This window comes from Propithecus coquereli, unplaced genomic scaffold (assembly GCF_000956105.1).
Source record: "Propithecus coquereli isolate 6110/MARCELLA unplaced genomic scaffold, Pcoq_1.0 Scaffold1, whole genome shotgun sequence".
NCBI classification, from domain to species: Eukaryota; Metazoa; Chordata; class Mammalia; order Primates; family Indriidae; genus Propithecus; species Propithecus coquereli.
Window position 1 is genome coordinate 14,800,396 of NW_012133857.1, and position 17,625 is coordinate 14,818,020.

The 17,625-nt window shown below is 50.9% G+C and overlaps 2 protein-coding genes and 1 pseudogene across 3 annotated transcripts in view; 2 read left to right on the plus strand and 1 right to left on the minus strand.

Moving 5' to 3' along the window:
* ALAS1 (5'-aminolevulinate synthase 1) overlaps window positions 1–7,368 on the plus strand; it is a 13,969-nt gene extending 6,601 nt beyond the window's left edge. For both annotated transcript variants that reach the window (XM_012663673.1, XM_012663608.1), the window contains exons 6-11: window positions 781–965; window positions 1,515–1,694; window positions 2,039–2,203; window positions 4,706–4,974; window positions 5,698–5,860; window positions 7,087–7,368. In XM_012663673.1, the coding sequence (XP_012519127.1) occupies window positions 781–965; window positions 1,515–1,694; window positions 2,039–2,203; window positions 4,706–4,974; window positions 5,698–5,860; window positions 7,087–7,247 (1,123 nt within the window). In that variant the 3' untranslated portion in view covers window positions 7,248–7,368. The remainder of the gene's footprint in view (window positions 1–780; window positions 966–1,514; window positions 1,695–2,038; window positions 2,204–4,705; window positions 4,975–5,697; window positions 5,861–7,086) is intronic.
* A 2,612-nt stretch (window positions 7,369–9,980) lies between these two features.
* Window positions 9,981–11,036, plus strand: LOC105825846 (annotated as a pseudogene).
* Window positions 11,037–12,993: 1,957 nt separating this feature from the next.
* Window positions 12,994–17,589, minus strand: TLR9 (toll-like receptor 9). The gene is made up of 2 exons (XM_012663496.1): window positions 16,970–17,589; window positions 12,994–16,227 (listed from the first exon to the last, which is right to left on the minus strand). The coding sequence occupies exons 1-2, from the start codon at window positions 16,970–16,972 to the stop codon at window positions 13,141–13,143; spliced, it is 3,090 nt and encodes a 1,029-aa protein (XP_012518950.1). The 5' UTR covers window positions 16,973–17,589; the 3' UTR covers window positions 12,994–13,140.
* Window positions 17,590–17,625: the final 36 nt, after the last annotated feature.

Here is a 17,625-nt window from a genome sequence, read left to right on the forward strand (position 1 = left end):
AATTAGCCAGGCATGGTGGCGCATGCCTGTAGTCCCAGCTACTCGGGAGGCTGAGGCAGTAGGATCACTTGAGCCCAGGAGTTTGAGGTTGCTGTAAGCTAGACTGACGCCACGGCACTCTAGCCAGGGCAACAGAGTAAGACTCTGTCTCAAAAAAAAAAATTTAAAAATTTAAAAAAACAAACAAACAAACAAAAAATCCAAAAAGCCATGTTAAAAAGGATGTCAGATTCCATCATTCATGTCCTTCAGGAGGATCACCATGGCCAGGGTTGCTTGAGAGAGTTGCTTGCCAAACTCTCCAAGAGGCTTGCTAAAGAGAGTCCATCCAAGGTATAACTATCAGTGTACCCTAACATTATGTGACTGGTTTGCAGAGGGTTTAGGTGACCACCATCCAAGATGTTTCTCTAGGGTTTTTATCCCTTAAGATGTCATGTTATTGGAAAGAATGTTTCTTAGAGAAAAGAAACTTTAGGAAATTAACTCAGCTAATACTAAGTACTTATTGACTGTTAAATGAATACTTGTTCTTAATGGTCCCTAGAGGTGTCATCACCCTAGTGTGGATACTTTCTCCCACTTAGTCTGAAGATGAAGTCAGTTAAAACTTCTGGTCCCAGGTTTCACAGTGGGAGAATTGCTAGATCAATGTAAGTTTTTGTCTCCTGGATCCTGGAACAATTCACAGATTGTTTAGAACCATGACTTTTTCTTTTTCTTCTTCTTTTTCTTTTTCCTTTTCCACTTTTCTTTTCTTTCTTTTTTTTTTTTAAACAGGGACACTTTGAAACAACATGGTGCTGGGGCAGGTGGTACTAGAAATATTTCAGGAACTAGTAAATTCCACGTGGACCTGGAGCAGGAGCTGGCTGACCTTCATGGGAAAGATGCAGCACTCTTGTTTTCCTCGTGCTTTGTGGCCAACGACTCGACCCTCTTCACCCTGGCCAAGATGATGCCAGGTAAGGAGGCCTGGAAGGGGTGCCTTAGAGTTTTGGTGTTTTTAGTAATAACAAGAATATTGTCAACAAAGAAGGCTTACCAAAAAACTCTCAATTGAAAGTAACAGTCCTATCTGGGAGCATTTGCTCTTGGATTGAGCATGACATGCTAACTGTGCATTATGAGTTCCAGTAGAATATGATACCAATGAAGATTCAGACTTGAAAGGTCTTGTCCTTAAGCTGATCACGTCAGATGTGCTTCATATTCTAAGAAGATCGTTTGGAGAAACTCCTAATCATTTTCAGTTACTCTTGATTGAGTTTGGAGTGAGGCAGCCAGATTTAAAAGCAGATTAATTGCATGCTGCAGAGTTATTCTACCCCTCTGGGCCTTCTCAAAGATAAAGCATTAGCTAGTTATTTTGCCAGGAAGAAACTGGCACACAGTGTCTTTTTCCTCCTGGGCATTTTCAGGGTATCATTTTCAGGGAAAAGTCTGTAGTCTCTCTCTAGGAAATAATTTGTCTTTGATGCAGATGGCAATAAATAGCATTTTTGTCATGTTAGGCTGTGAGATTTACTCTGATTCCGGGAACCATGCCTCCATGATCCAAGGGATTCGGAATAGCAGAGTGCCAAAGTACATCTTCCGTCACAATGATGTCAACCATCTCAGAGAACTGCTGCAAAGATCTGACCCTTCAGTCCCCAAGATTGTTGCATTTGAAACTGTCCACTCAATGGATGGTAAGTCTAAATAGAGACTAATCTGAAACCTGAGATGAAAAACTAGGCCTGAATTCTTAAAAGTGTGGTGTTTTGTTTCGCTTTTGCATTTTCTTTTCCTTTTACTTTCTGCTGGGGTTTTGTAATTGGTGGACACTGTATAGATTTGAGTGAATGTAGATTTTCTCTCTGGCTTTTACTAGGTTCTAAGACCCCAGGGTAACCTAGAAATTGGGGCAAGTTCATTTTCTTCCAAATATTAAAAACAATACCTTAGAATGTAAGTTTGTTTTGTTCTGACTCTAACCAAAACAGAAATTTCTGAAATGACAAGCTCTTCAGAGCAGTCTCTGATCTTTCCTCAGGGGCAGTGTGCCCACTGGAAGACCTATGTGATGTGGCCCATGAGTTTGGAGCAATCACCTTCGTGGATGAGGTCCATGCGGTGGGGCTGTACGGGGCTCGAGGCGGAGGGATTGGCGATCGGGATGGAGTCATGCCAAAAATGGACATCATTTCTGGAACACTTGGTGTGTATACTTCGTACATTCTGTCATCCACATTAAAATTACATTATCCTAACAAGGCCAAGGACTAACTAGTCTAGCTGGGATCAAGTAAGGAGACAGTGTGATAGCACATAAAGCCTGGGCCCCTTTTTGGTTGCAATGAGTTTCTTTGTCCCAGTGAGTGATGGCACAGCTTGGCAGAATCCCCTGGGTCATGGAGGCATGACTCCTAGAAGCAGAGTACATCTCTTAGCCTAACATGACAGAAATACTATTTATTGCCATCTGAACTCATTTCAGACATAATTGTGGCTCTGGCTCTGTGCTGTGGCAAGACCTTTCATTCTCTGTGCCTCAGATTATTACCCTTAATTAAAAAGAAAGAAAAGAATTCTAGTACTTTTCTCCTAGAGCAGTTATTAGGTTCAGGTGTTAGGAAGTGCTGAGCTCTGTCCCTCCCACATGGGAACATTCCAGTTCACCCTGGTTTTACTCTACTCCTCCTCATACGGAGGCAGTGTCTTGTGGTAGTTGGGAGCTGGACTCTGGAGCCATGCTGCCTGGGTTTAAATCCTGGCTTCATAACTCACTACCTATGTGACCTTACATTGGTGTTAACCTCTCTGCACCTCAGTTTCCTCATCAATATAATGGAGGTTGTAGGACCTAAATCCAAATTTTTATGGAGAAGATAAATGAGTTATATGCAAACAATTACTATAGACATTCCCTTTGCCTGTCAGAACCCTAAAGAGACGAAAATGTAGATTTTATAAATTTGGAGATTTTTTTTTAAGCTTCAAAAGTTGGTAAGCAGTTGGAAACCCATCTAGCACCTAAAATACCAATGTATAATGTACACTTGGAAAAGGAAGTGCAGGCAAAAGAGAGCATCCTTCAGCACTGTCAAGGGGTGTGAGAGCCTCATGCAAATCCAGAGAGCCTGGGGGCTCTCAGGGTAGAACCCTGCCAGGAGAAAAGCACTTGTTCATGTGTCCTAATTCCAGCAGCTCTTTTCTTTTAAAGAGCTGTCGTGACGTGGGCTCTTTGAAGGTACGACCATTGTGAGATGGAAAAGGCTGGAGAGAGAAATTTTCCACCTTAGAAGTTTTCCACCCAGCCCTGTGTTTGGTTTCAGCAAAAATGTTAATTACAGAACATAATGTTAAGATCTATGAGGATTCTTCTGGAGCTCTTAATCCTGAAACTTGAGATACAGATTATATAAAGGGACTCAACAAGAATTGAAAAAAAAAATTCTGGCCCTAAATCAATCCAAATAGGTTCTGAGTTTTCATATATTTATCTGGCAAATGCTAATTGTCAAGAGTTTTGTTTTTATTTAAGTAGGAAGTAACACCAATCACACCAAAACAGTTAATGCCTTAGCTGGGTAAAATTTCAGCCTCGAGGGTCATGTTCGCAGTGAGGGTGGCGCAAGTGCTGCAACTCAAACCTTGTTCCAAAGAACACACACAGTGCAGAACGTGGGAATGGAGCTTTTCCGGCCGACAGAGCAGTAAGCCTAGGTGGGAAAGGCCGGTGAGAATGAAATGGTGGGAAGAGAGGCAGCAGCTGGACATTCGGGCACACTGGGGCCACTCACTGGGGTGCTAGGCCTCATTTGAAGACTTGAGTTTTGATCCTGGTCAGACACCAGCTTGGCCATGTGGCTTTGGGCAAGACCCTTTCATAATCTTCCTCAGCTTTTTCCCTTTTTAAAATGGTGGGCATCCTGTTACAGTCACGTTGCTTAACGACAGGTATGTGTTCTGAGAAGTGTATCGTTAGATGATTTCGTTGTCATGTGAACATCCTATACTCCAGAGTGTACTTATAAAAACCAAGATGGTATAGCCTTCTGTGCACCTGGGCTGTATGGTATAGCTATTGCTCCTAGGCTAGCAACCTGTGCAGCATGTGACTGTACTGAATACTGTAGGCAGTCGTAACACAGTGGTAAGCGTGTATCTAAATATGTCTAAACATAGAACAGATATGGTAAAAATACAGTATTTTAATCTTACGAGGCCGGGTGCAATAGCTCACGCCTGTAATCCTAGCACTTTGGGAGGCCAAAGCAGAAGGATCACTTGAGGCCAGGAGTTTGAGACCAGCCTTAGCAACATAGCAATACCCCATCTCTACTAAAAAATAGAAAAAATTAGCTGAGTGTGGTGGCGCGCACCTGTAGTCCCAGCTACTGGGAAGGCTGAGGCAGGAGGATTGATTGAACCCAGGAGTTGGAGGTTGCAGTGAGCTATGATAATGCCACTGCACTCTAGCCCGGGCAACAGAGCAAGACCCTGTTTCAAAAAAAAAAATCTTAGGGACCACCATCATATATGCAGTCTGTCATTGACCAAGATCCAAGATGTTATGTGGTGCATGACTGTACTACTTTCAGTCCTGGGACAAATTAAGAAGATAAGCAAAAAAGTAAATGCTTTGACACTCTACAGCACCTTGCTGTGTACATTTAGAGGTTGTTGCTATATAATAAATGAAGCTGTCTCCCCTCAGGCAAAGCCTTTGGCTGTGTTGGAGGATACATTGCCAGTACAAGTTCTCTGATCGACACTGTACGGTCCTATGCGGCTGGCTTCATCTTTACCACCTCTCTGCCACCCATGCTGCTGGCTGGAGCCCTGGAGTCTGTGCGGATCCTGAAGAGCGCCGAGGGGCGGGCACTTCGCCGCCAGCACCAGCGCAATGTCAAGCTCATGAGGCAGATGCTAATGGATGCTGGCCTCCCAGTCGTCCACTGCCCTAGTCACATCATCCCTGTGCGGGTAATGGCCTGTCTTTGCTTGGACTGGCTTGGGGCTGTGCCTCCACGTGATATGCACATATTCTGGTTCATACCTTCCTAAAGTTGGGCTTGAGCAGGGTGACTGTTAGGGCAGGGGCTATAGCCAGCAGCCCTCTGCCATGTTTCTGCCTTTGGCTGATTTCACAATAAGAATAAAGACTTGGAACCCAGCAGACTGGAGCAGAGGTTCTCTCTCCAGAGCACTGACCTTAACAGAGTGAACACAGAGATTGTATCTAGAAAGCTCCAGAAGCCAGAGCTTGGCCAGCTTTGACATATGGCTTTCTACTTTGTAAATTTTTAAATAAGTCATGCCCTTCCCACTACAAATGGTAGCCCTATTGGTATCACGGCTGAATTAGTGTAATGAATACAGCTAGTATAACCGAAGCTGGGTTATACATCCTGGGTGTGAGGGCCAGCTGGTGTGAATAGAACCACTGTTTTCCCCAGGTGAGGCCTGGGAGGAGAGCAATGTGAAGTTTCCTTCTTTCTAATATGGTTTTGGTTCTCTGGTGCTCACTGAACAATGCCAGCTCCTCTACACTGCAGGTGTTTGGCAGCACTTTCCTTCTCCCCCAAGCTTGCATATGTTGCTACAGTCTGGTCTTGAGCCCGAGCCTGTGGACACTGTTCATTAGCATCTCTTCTAAGAAGTAGTCCATCCTGTTGCGACCTGACCTTCTGCTCTCATCAAACTTAGGTTGCAGATGCTGCTAAAAACACAGAGGTCTGTGACGAACTCATGAGCAGACATAACATCTACGTCCAAGCAATCAATTACCCTACGGTGCCCCGGGGGGAAGAGCTCCTGCGGATCGCCCCCACCCCTCACCATACACCACAGATGATGAACTACTTCCTCGGTGAGTGCCTGGAGCAGTGCTGGCGCCTCATTGGAGAGTTTCAGGAAGCTGTCTTTGCAGTGTTTATAATTGAAGCCCTTCGGAGGCATTCAGATTTGTTTCTTTTTCCACGTAATTAAGAATGTCCTCTAATGGTTCAAAAGCCTGAAAGACATTCAGTTGTTTGACTCACTTCAAGAGGGTACAGAGTCATTTTGGAAGCTCTCAGGGAGCCTGGTATTCCGCCCAGTGCTTCCACGCCCCCTTGTCAGTGTGCCTTAAGGATGCATGGTAACGAACGTTGCAGGGGAAGAGAGGCCTCCACAGGGTGAGTCTCTGCTGGCCCTGTGGGTGCAGCTCACATTTGTCCTCTGCACTTCTCTCAATTATTCCGGGACGTGTGACCCAGGAACTAACCCCACGCCTAACCCCTCTGACGAGTGATTGCTCAACATTTATACTGGCCCCACTCCAGTGTCCAGCTTAAAGGAGAGACTGAGCGGGGCTGTTAGCCACAGCCGGCCTGTGCCTCAAAGGCACATTGCCCTCCTGAGCCCTCCCGGGCTGCACCGCTTCCCCAGGCTTTGCGTTCTGGTAGACATGCTCACTTTAAACGTCGTATTACGGCAATGTTGGAGCAACTTCTTCCCTGAAGGCCTGTGAAATAAAGCCCAACTCCAGGTCTTGTTTTTCTCTTGATTTTTATAACAGCCTTATTTAGATATAATTCACATACCATAAAATACACCCTTTTAAAATATACAGTTGAGTGGTTTTTAAGTACAATCACAACATTTATAACCATCACCTCTGTGATTCCAGAACATTCTCATCATGCCAGAGATAAACCCCATACCAATTAGCAGTCACTCCCATTTTCCTCCTTCCCTAGCCCCCGTCAACCACTGATCTTCCTGTCTCTATGGATTTGCTTTTTCTGCATGTTTTGTAGAAGTAGAATCATACCACACGTGGTCCTTTGTTCTGGCTTCTTCACAGCGTAACGTTTTCAAGGTCCGTCTGTGCTGTACATTAACCAGCAGTGTGCTTCTTTTCATTACATCTTCAGTATACACATTGGCCACATTGTGTTTATCCATCAATTGATGGACATTTGGGTTGTTTCACTTTTTAACTATTATGAATAATGATGCTGTAAACACTTGTGTACAAGTTTTTGTGTGGACATGGTTTCATTTTTCTCGGGCGTTTACTCCCTTTAATATTCAAAAACTATTTCTCTTCAGAGAATCTCCTGGTCACGTGGAAGCGAGTGGGGCTGGAACTGAAGCCACATTCCTCAGCTGAGTGCAACTTCTGCAGGAGGCCGCTGCATTTTGAAGTGATGAGTGAAAGAGAGAAATCCTATTTCTCAGGCTTAAGCAAGTTGGTATCTGCTCAGGCCTGAGTGTGACCTCAGTTTACCTAATCCCAGGCAGTTATCATATCTAGATAGTCTCCAGAGTTGTCTTTATATGTGAAATAAATTATATTAAATTTTAATCTATAGTAAAAACATAGTCCTGAAATAAATTCTTGTTTAAGTGATGGGTCTTTCTGCTATTGGCTCTGAATCAAAAAATAATTTTTCATCATCCTTTTATGATAGAGTTGTATTAACCATATCAAAAAATACTGGTCCTCTGGTGGTAGTTTCAGACCCTGCTGGAGTGGCAGAACCTCCCACTCTGCATGAACCCAACTACCTCTTTAATGCCTACCACATCCAGTGGCTGAGCTAGCCGCACCCCAGCGACTGAACGGTTTTAAAAGAAGTGACACCACCATGGCAGCTGGTTTCACTTTAAACTTCTCACCTCACATCTTCAATGTGTAGTCAGTGCTGCTCAGCTGTCCTGCGGTAGCTGCTTCCCTCCCGCTCTCCCTTTCGGCTACTGCCTTGACCTCATGCTTCCCTGTGAAAGTCGAGTCATCACGACGGGACCGACTTACCAGCCACTTCTCCAGCCCGTCGGCTTCCTGCACCTGTAGTCATGTCCCCTGCAGTGAAAGCAGAGGGGCTTGTGCTCCTCACTCTGACTCTCCACTTGTGTTTTGTGTCCTATTCTTGCACATTCCTGCAGCCATTTCTTTTCTTTGCTGTGTGCATCTCTCCCTCCGTGCGGGCTCATTCCCATTGGCGTGCAGCAGGCTTTGTCACTCATCGTAAAAACAAATTCTAAATAAGCTCTCCCTCAGAGACCCCCTAGACCCCTTTCTCACTGTCCCACCTCTCTCTTCTGCATAGCCTCCCCACTCACTCACTCTTTCATCCCTATTCCCTAGGGAGGCCACTTTTAGCACATCTCCCTCTGTCTTGCCAAATCCAGTGGCCAGTTCTTCCTTCCATTGGATCTCAGTGGCATTTGAGGTGGCTGTCCTTGGCCTTTTCGCTTTCTCCTCTAAGCTTCTGTACCACTAACCTCTGCTGCTTGTTTCTCCTACCTCATGTGCTGGTCCTTCTCGGTCCCTTTGGCTGGGTTCTCCTGTGATGTTGATGGCCCTACCAGGCTCATCTCTTAACCGCACTCAACACACCCCAGCCCATGTGATCTCTCCTTGTCCTGGGCTTTTGGCTGCATCTATGTACTACTGACTGCTGTGTCTGCCTGGGTGAGGGCACACTGGGTCTGCCCATCCCTCCTGCTCTTCCCCTTGTCTTACCATCATCTGCTCAGGTACTCAGCCTCTCATTTGGAAGTCAGCTCTGTCCTAACCTCAGTGGCACACTACTAGCTGTCAGTTCCACCTCTGAAATAAACTCAGGCCAGGCCACGTCTCATCCCCCCAACTGCTGCCACCCTGTTCATGCCACCATCTGGCATGTGCCCCAGCCTCTACCCCAACAGTATCTTGAGAGAGCTTTTAAAAATACAGATCGGATCATGTCCCTCCCATGCAGAAAACATTCCTGGGTCTTCCAGTCACACATGGATTAAATTCTAGATCCTCCACACAGGCTGGCAGAGTTGGGATTGGGCTCCCATCCAGTTCTCCAGCATTATCTCCTGTCCCCCCCTCGTTTGTTCACTCTTTTATATGCTGGGCCCACTTCTGGGTCTCAAATACCCAGGTTCTCTCCAGCTTCCAGGCCTTGGTGTTAGCTACTCTTTCTCTGCTTGGATTTTTCTACCCTGGATCATGGTGTAGCTGCCTCTCTTCACTCAGGACGAGGTCCCCAAGGAGACCTCCACTGAGCACACCAGCTAAGGCAGACCCTCTTGCATTCTCAACATTGCTTGGCCACTGCCATAATGCCCTTCAAAGCTCTGGTCACCACCCATGGTCACTTCTTCCCATGTTGATCGTTTGCCCTGTTGTAATGTCATCTCCATGAAGACAGGTACCCTATCTTCTCACTTCTGTATCTGCAAAGTCCAGTACAGTACCTGATACACAGTAAGTGCTGAGCAAATGTGTGTGGAATGAAAAAGAACCCCAATGACAAGTCTAGTTTACTGGAAAGAATAAGCTGAAGAAAAACCAAGCAGCTAGAGGTCAGGGGATTCTCTTGGCCTTGCCCTCTGTCTTGTAGCTCTAGAAAGGGCAGCTGTGCCTTCTCCTTTCTGGACAGAGTTGTGCTGGCAGGCTGGCCGTGGGCCTGGCTTTCCTGGGCCCACAACCTTATCATGGGCCCATCAGATAAAACCAGATATCTAGGTGGGGCGTGATGGAAGTCACGTCACCTTAGAACCATGATTCAGTTCCTTCCTTCTCCGGAAACAAGCCTCAGCATTCCCAGCTCTGTTGCCTCGCAGAAGCTTTCAGGGCTTTCTATTGTCCCTCACATTCCCACGCCTGGGACTCCCTCCACCCCCTTTCCTTCAAATGGGATTGTTTTCCTCTAGCTGGGGTGATGTTTCTACTTGAATGCTTAGGAAGACCCACTCTTTGTTCATAAGTCTCAAGACCAGCAGAGCCAGCAAGGCCCTCAGGTGCACTTCCCCTCCCTGCTTCTTGGGTTACAAGAACAAAACATGGAATGATCTTCAGGAAGTAGCTGAGATTTGTGAACTGCTTAAAAATGAGAGGGTTGGCTTATTTAAGCAACTTCAGTGTGAACTGTGCCATGTCATGAAACCTCTCTAAGAATATTTAGAAGCTACCCCTTCTACGCGATCTCGTCCTCCACCTTCTGACCATGGACCCCCGCACAGTGAGCCAGCTTCAGGCCTTGGTGAAAATGCGTAAGCAGGATCCAAGCATTTGGCACACAGAGGAAATGCGCTTCCCGAGGGAGTGGGTGGAGAGCATGGGGCGTAAAGTAGCACCTGCTACTCAGAAAGCTAAATCAGAAGAAAATATTAAGTAAGAAAAAACAGTAACAAAGCGGAAGAAAACATACAGACAGAGGAACCATCGAGTGAGGAAAGTGATCTAGAAATTGATAATGAAGGTGTGACTGTTCAGACACTTGATGCCCCTCAAGAAATGGGAGATGAAAATGTAGAGATAACTGAGGAGATGACGGGTCAGGCAAACGATAAGAAAGTGGCTGCCACTGCGGCCCTAACTGGTGGTGAACTACAGAAAGCCCTTGACTGTTCACAGATGCCATCAAGCTGAATCCTCGGTTGGTCATTTTGTACGCCAAGACAGCCAGCGTCTTCATCCAATTACAGAAGCCGAATGCTGCCCTCTGAGATTGCGATAGAGCCATTGAAATAAATCCTGATCCATCTCAGCCTTACGAGTGAAAAGCGAAACACACAGACTTCTAGCCATGGGGAAGAAGCAGCCCATGATCTTGCCCTTGCCTGTAAACTGGATTATGATGAAGACGCTAGTGCAATGCTCAAAGAAGTTCAACTTAGGGCCCAGAAAATTGCAAAACATGGGAGAAAGTATGAGAGAAAACACAAAGAGCAAGAGATCAAAGAAAGAATGGAAAGGATTAAGAAGGCTGGAGAAGAGTGAGAGAGCCCAGAGGGAGGAAGAAGCCAGATGACAATCAAGAGCTCAGTATGGCTCTTTACCAGGTGGCTTTCCTGGGGGCATGCCCAGAATGGCAGGAATGCTGGGACTCAACGAAATTCTTAGTGATCCAGAGGTTCTTGCAGCCATGCAGGATCTAGACGTTATGGTGGCCTTCCAGTATGTGGCCCAGAACCCAGCAAATATGTCAAAATGCCAGAGCAACCCAGAGGTTTTGAAGCTCATCAGTAAATTGTCAGCCAGATTTGGAGGTCAAGCGTGATGCCCTTCGGACAAATAAAGCCCATGCCAAAGGAAAAGCAACCTATGTCACCTAATGGATGTCACAATGACACAAACCAGTGCACCTCTGACCTCATCAAGAGAGCTGGATGCTTTGAAGATAATCCCTACCCCTCTGCCCCACATGCAGCTGAAGCATTTTGCAGTGGTTTGCCTTTAGGGTATTCACTCAGATAATGTTTTCCAACTAAAAATTACAATCTTTAGACACTTTTTAAACCTTAAAAATATTTAAAACTAATTAAAAGGGTGTGTTAATTCCTACAAAAAAAATAAATAAAAGAATACTTAGAAGCCTAGGACATTAAATAAAATGTCCTAGAGGGAAAAGGGTGAGTTGTATCTTGAGAGGGAGGCAGGTTGCGCTTCCTACATGCAAAACATGGTTCCCCGGACAGGGCCCTGCTTCCTGCTTCCTGCTTCTGCTACTGGTTGTGGCCAGAATAGTGTCAGAGCCACTCGGTAGGGGACTCCCCCAGACTTCAGCCTGGGAGAAAGGACTGCTCTTGTTTTCTTTTCTTTCCAGGCATCAGCCAAGGAAGTATGACAGGTCAGGTCAGAGCCCACGTGGGGCTTCGATAGGTGGGTCAGAGACCCTCCTTTTGTCTTTCAGATGAGCAGAGAACAGGGAACTCCAGCCCACTACAGAAGCCCTTGGCCCAAGTCAGAAAGAAGAAAGTAGCTGATACTTCCCTCTCAGCTATGGCTATGCGCTGGAGGGCTGGAGGGAAGGCAAAAGCAATCCCCCTGAAGGGCTGCCCACAATCAGGCTACAGCTGCCAGCTCCAACCCTCCCCTCCAGAGGCCCTGAATGGCAGAGCAGACCCCAAACTGGCCTGGGCCAGTTGAACCGGTTCAACTCTCCTGCAGCCTGCCCCAGGCCTAGCTCTGCCAACTGTGTTCGGCTGCATTTCTCCCTTACTCCTCAAAGGCCAGGAGTAGTTGCTATGATGGTGTAGGCAGGCAGCCCAGGACAGGGCTCCTCAAGGGCCCCAGGCCTGACACTACTCATGGCTCCATGAGTACTTATTGGTACAGAACCTGACCTCTCCAAACATTGGTCTCTTCTCATTGGGGCTCCTAGCTGTGTCCTTAAATATACACTGTATATCAAAAATAGAGGCACACATACACTCCCTCCTGATCAGATGTGGCTGTGTCTCCACACTAAGCGCAATCAGCTCTGAGAGGCAAGAGCAGGGAAGCGGGCCCTCAGCTTTGCAGCCAGGTGGCAGCTCACCTAGGTGTCCCTTCAATATCAGAACAGAGAGACCTCGCATGTGCCTCTAGGTGGAAAAGAAAGGGATGGATTATGAGCTCAGCCTAGAATCTTCTGTGGCTCCCAGCTCCCTGCTGCAGGGATGCACCCACCGACCTTCCCCTTCCCAGTGGGAAGCGCCCTTCTTCGCCAAGCACAGACATGGCCACCAGAGGGCGCAATCACCCCTCCAAATGTGCCACAAATCCATGTTTTCCTTACATTTTGGAATGAATATTCCCCTGAGCTGCCACCTCTTGGGACTTTGCTGGGGGCCAGAAATGAACCAGGCCAAAGGTTCTCTGCCCTCAAGGCATTTTCAGTCCAGTAGGTGAAAGGGGCAAATACCTGAGACCAATACACAACAGAGGAGTGCTGACCAGGTCTGGCAGCGGCTGCTTGGCTCTGCTTGGGAAGCGTAGGGCAGGACGCTCCGGAGACCTGCCCCTACTCTCCGGGAAGGACCAAGACCACATTCAGTGTCCATCATCAGACCCCCCTGAAAAGATGCCCATGAACAAAACTGCCCTTAGCAGCTTCTCTCCCCGCAGACCTTTCTCCTGTCTGTGGCAATTTTCCCCTAACCACCCCTTCTCCCTCTTCACTTTACGGAGGCCTGGAGAATTCTCCCTTCCCGCCTCCCACCCACACCTCCAGTGAGCACAAGGTTAGCCATCTGGCCTCCGGTGGCATTTATTGAGTACCTGCTCTATTCCAGGTCGGGCTGGGGGGCACTGGTGGGGGCACAGGCACAGCCCTGGGCAGCAGAGCGAGGCGGAAGATGGGGGCGAGCGTGGAGGGGGCTGGGCAGCACCGTGGCTCAGGGCTATTCGGCCGTGGGTCCGCGGCAGAAGTTCCGGTTATAAAAGTGGCGGTTGTCCCTGGTCAGGGCCATGCCCAGCTGTGCCCAGAAGCTGCCCTGACCGCTGGGCTGGTGGGGCCAGAGCAGGACACTCTGGCGGCAGAGGCGCTGGCGCAGCCGCACGTAGCGGGAGCGACCGGCGTCAGGGCTCAGGATCACCAGCACCACGACGTCCTTGCGGTCCTCCAGCAGGCGCTGCTGGGCCAGCAGGAAGCTGGCGCGCAAGAGGCCACTGACCCGGTCCGTGTGGGCCAGCACGAACAGCGTCTTGCGGCTGCCGTAGACGGAGGCCCACAGGTTCTCAAAGAGCGTCTTTCCGGGCACCCAGTCGCGCTCCTCCAGGCACAGGCGCAGTGCCCGGCGCCCACGGCGCTCCTCCAGCCGACCGCGCAGCTCGTTGTACACCCAGTCGGCCACAGCATTCTGCGCCTTGTCGAAGACCACGAAGGCATCGTAGGGCAGGGTGTCCTCGCCCCACCGTCCCCAGCGGGGAAGCCAGGCCAGGCACAGGTGGAAGCAATACCAGAGGTCCCAGCCGCAGAGGTGGTGCAGCATGGGCACAGCCAGGCCCAGAGCCACAGCCAGCAGTGAGAGGCCAAAACAGTCCCAGGAGAGGGTCTCGTCCAGGCAGAGGCGCAGGTCCTGTGCGAAGATGCTGCGGCCCTGGAGCTGGCCGGGACTGCCGCACTTCACCCGGCTGGGCAGACCAGGCACGGCTGCCTGCACCTCCAGCAGGAAGTCCACGAAGGCTGCCCCACAGGCGCAGTGCAGAGGGTTGGCACTCACATCCAGTATGTTCAGGGAACTTGCCAAGGGTCCAAACCAGGAGGGCTCCACCGTCTTGAGGGCGTTGGCACTGAGGTTGAGCTCTCGCAGCTCCACGGCCAGGGCAAAGAAGCCGGTGGCCACGAAGCCGATGTTGTTGCTGCTGAGGTCCAGCCTCCGCAGCCGAGTGCCATTAGGCAGGGTGCCGTTGGTCAGGGCCTTCAGCTGGTTTCCCGCGAGGTCCAGGGCTTCCAGTTTGGGCAGGAAGGTGAGGCTGCTCCACTTGAAAAAGGCCAGGTGATTGTTACGGAGACTCAGCAGCCGCAGACTCTTAGGGAGGTTGCACAGGTTGCGGGACAAGAGGGTATGCAGGCGATTCTGGGACAAGTCCAGCTGGACCAGGCCTTTCAGGCCTTGGAAGAAGCGGAGGTAGAGGTCTCCCTCGGCCCACATACGGCTCAGGGCATTGCCACTGAAGTCCAGGGCCCGCAGCGAGGTGCTGCGGAGCTGCTGGGACACACGGCTGTGGATGTCGTTGTGTGCCAGGCTGAGGTAGCGCAGGGTGGGCAGCTGGGCCACGAAGCTGAGGTTGTGGCCCACGCCCTTCATGCTGAAGGGCTGACTGTTGTAGCTGAGGTCCAGGGCCTCCAGACGTGGTAGCTCTGTGAATGAGCGCCCGTGGTATAGGTCCAGCTTATTATGAGATAGATCTAGCACCCGCAGCCTGGTCAGCGGCAGGAACTGAGAGCCATTGACCGCCTGGGAAATGCTGTTGTGGCTCAGGCACAGGCACTGGAGGTGAGAGAGCTGGGCAAACATCTCCGGCTGGACTGTCACCAGGTTGTTCCCTGAGAGGTCCAAGGTGAAGTTGAAGGTCCTGCAGTTGGGCATGAAGTCCTCAGAGGTAGGGGTGTCCAGTGGGGCTGGAGCAAGGTCCCTAGGCTGCAGCCAGATCTTCTCCTCGCCATCTGCCTCCCCCATGGTGGCTGCCAGCTTTGCAGCTCCACTAATGCGGTTGTTGGACAGATCCACATAGCGCAGGCCAGGGAAGGCCCCAAAGATGCTGAGGTTGGCCTGGTTGATGAAGTTCATCTGCAGACGCAGAATCTGGAGCATGGGCAGCTGGGCCAGCGGCCTGAGCGTGGTCTCACTGAGCGAGCGGAAGAAGATGCCATGCATGTCCAGCTCCCGCAGTGAGATCAGGCTCCCGAAGGAGGATGCCAGCCGCAGGTGGGCAAAGGACACCCTCTTGTGGTAATTGAAGGAGAGGTTGAGCTTGCGCAGCTGTGCCAGGCCCTGGAAGGCCTTGGTCTTGGTGATGCAGTCATAGAGGAAGTTCTCACTCAGGTCCAGCACTGTGAGGTTGCCCAGACCACGGAACCATCTGGTGTCAAGCCAGGAGAGAGAACTGTCCTTCAACACCAGGCCTTCAAGATGGCTGAGGTGGCTGAAAGTATCAGGATGTAGCTGGGGGAAGTCACGCGGGCACTCCATGCAGGGATTGCGGGCATGGTCACATCGGCGGCAATTTCCGCCCACATCAAGCACACGCAAGGCAGTCAAATTGGCCAGGTCCCCCGGCACCAATTTGATAATGTGGTTGTAGGACAACAGCAGATACTCAACGCTGGGAGGCAAGTTGCGGGGTACCTCTGTGAGGTTGTTGTACTTGAGTGACAGGTGAGTGAGGTTGCGCAGGCCAAGGAGGGCGCCTGGGGTCACATTCAGTGCCTGCCTGCAGGGGTTCTTGTAATAGCAGTTGCCGTCCACATATAGGGAGCGCAGGGCGTGCAGGCCCGCGAGGCTGGTAACATCCAGCACCAGGATGTTGGTGCGGCTCAGGGACAGGGACACAAGGGATTTGGGCAGGGCGGGCACAGAGGTGATGCTGTTATAGCTCAAGTTCAGCTCCTCCAGGGTGGGCACAGCCAGGAAGGTGTGGGGCTCGATGGTCATGTGACAGGGGAAGTGCATAGGGCTGAGGCCGACCGGCGGGCAGTTCCACTTGAGATTGAGACGCCGCAGGCTGGACAGGTGGGCAAAGTCAGAGTCACGGAGGTGGTGGATGCGGTTGGAGGACAAGGAAAGGCTGGTGACGTTGCCACGAGGTGCTGCCGCGGAGAAGTGGGGCACAGACTTGAGGAACAGCCAGTTGCAGTTCACCTGGCCATGGGGCTGGAGCTCACAGGGGAGGAAGGCAGGCAGGGTACCCAGAGCCAGGGCCACAGCCAGTGCCTCAGCCTGCACCAGCAGAGACAGGGGGTGCAGGGCACCGTGGCAGGAACCCTGTGGGGTGGGGGTGGGGCTGTGTGAGTGTCCAGCCCCCAGCTCCACCTCCAGTCCCTCCACTTCCTGGGGGTCTTTCAGCAGGGCTTCTGCCCCTTTCTCCGAGCCTGCCTCACGGAGCTTCCTCCCTGGCTGCTGAGCCCCTTCCCCCTCCAAGTCTCATGGGGAACCTGAGCTCGGCCTCAGACCCAGCCTTTGACTCAGAATCGGGACTCAGAACTGGGACTGAGACCTGGAATCAGCTCACGATTTAGAGCTTTCACTCATAGCCAAACTCAGCTGGACAGAAGAGCCAGGCAAGACGGCCCACAGGCCCCGGCCCCCTATCCTGAGGCCAGTTCTCTTTCCTCCTGAGCAAGGTGGCAGCTGGCTCCCTCCCCTCCTGCCACTCCCAAATCCCCTCTCTGCCCTCTGCCAGCCTCCCCCAGCCCCTCCCACTGCCCAGCTCTCTCACCCTCTGCCTGCTGTGGTCAGCAACAGATCAGGGGCCAGCCCCAGGTGCATGCACCTGGGCACATAGCCCCAGCCCTGCCATTGCCTGAAGCCCGTGGCCTCAGCCTCCTTGTGCCCCCAGTGGCTTTGGTCTCACTCCTCAGGAAAGAGCTTCTGCTCTGATGTCTTCAGGCTTCAGTGAGTGTCCCCAGGGCCATGTGGGTGACAGCCCTATTCACCAAGCCCACCTCTCTGCCCATCCTTTCCCAGGCCATCCCCTTCCCCAGGGGGCTGAGAGCTGCTGTCCTACCATGATGGGGAGTAGGGTCTTCTCCAGAGGGTCTGGCTGGCAGGCTGAGCAGCAGCTGCAGGGAAGGATGCTTCGCACTCAGAGCACTCTGGGTCCCTTCCCTCAGAGACAGCAGCGGCTCAGAGAACAGAGGAAGTGAGAATTTTAAAACAGTCTAGCTCCCCCCACAACTCCATCCTGCCCATGGCGAGGGGGCCAGGGTCCCATGAGTCAGAGGCCATTTGCATAGTCAGATGGCAGACAGTTCCTTCACCCCTTCCTCTTTCCACTCCCCTCCCAGACAGCCTGCATCCCGCCAGGGCCTCACACCTGTCCTCTGGGAAGTCTGGGGAGGAACTAATGCCCAGAGCCCAGCCTAAGGGCAGTGAGAGACGGACGCGCCTGCCAGGCCCTCCCCCATCCCAAGAAGACTCTTCACCCTCATGCCTCAGCCCCTGCCCATGGCCGGCACTCTCAGGACAGTGGCTCCCCCACCCATCCTTTCCTGCCTCTGCAGGGCCATCCCCAGTGTGTGTGGTGGGGGGGCCTCGAGTGCAGGGGCAGGGGACAGCTTGAGCGGAGGCTGGGGCTGCACCTGCCTTCACCACAGCCTTGCAACCTCTTCCTGGAATAGGACCTCCTCTTCTGCATTTCCAGGGCTCCCGGAAGGCGGACAC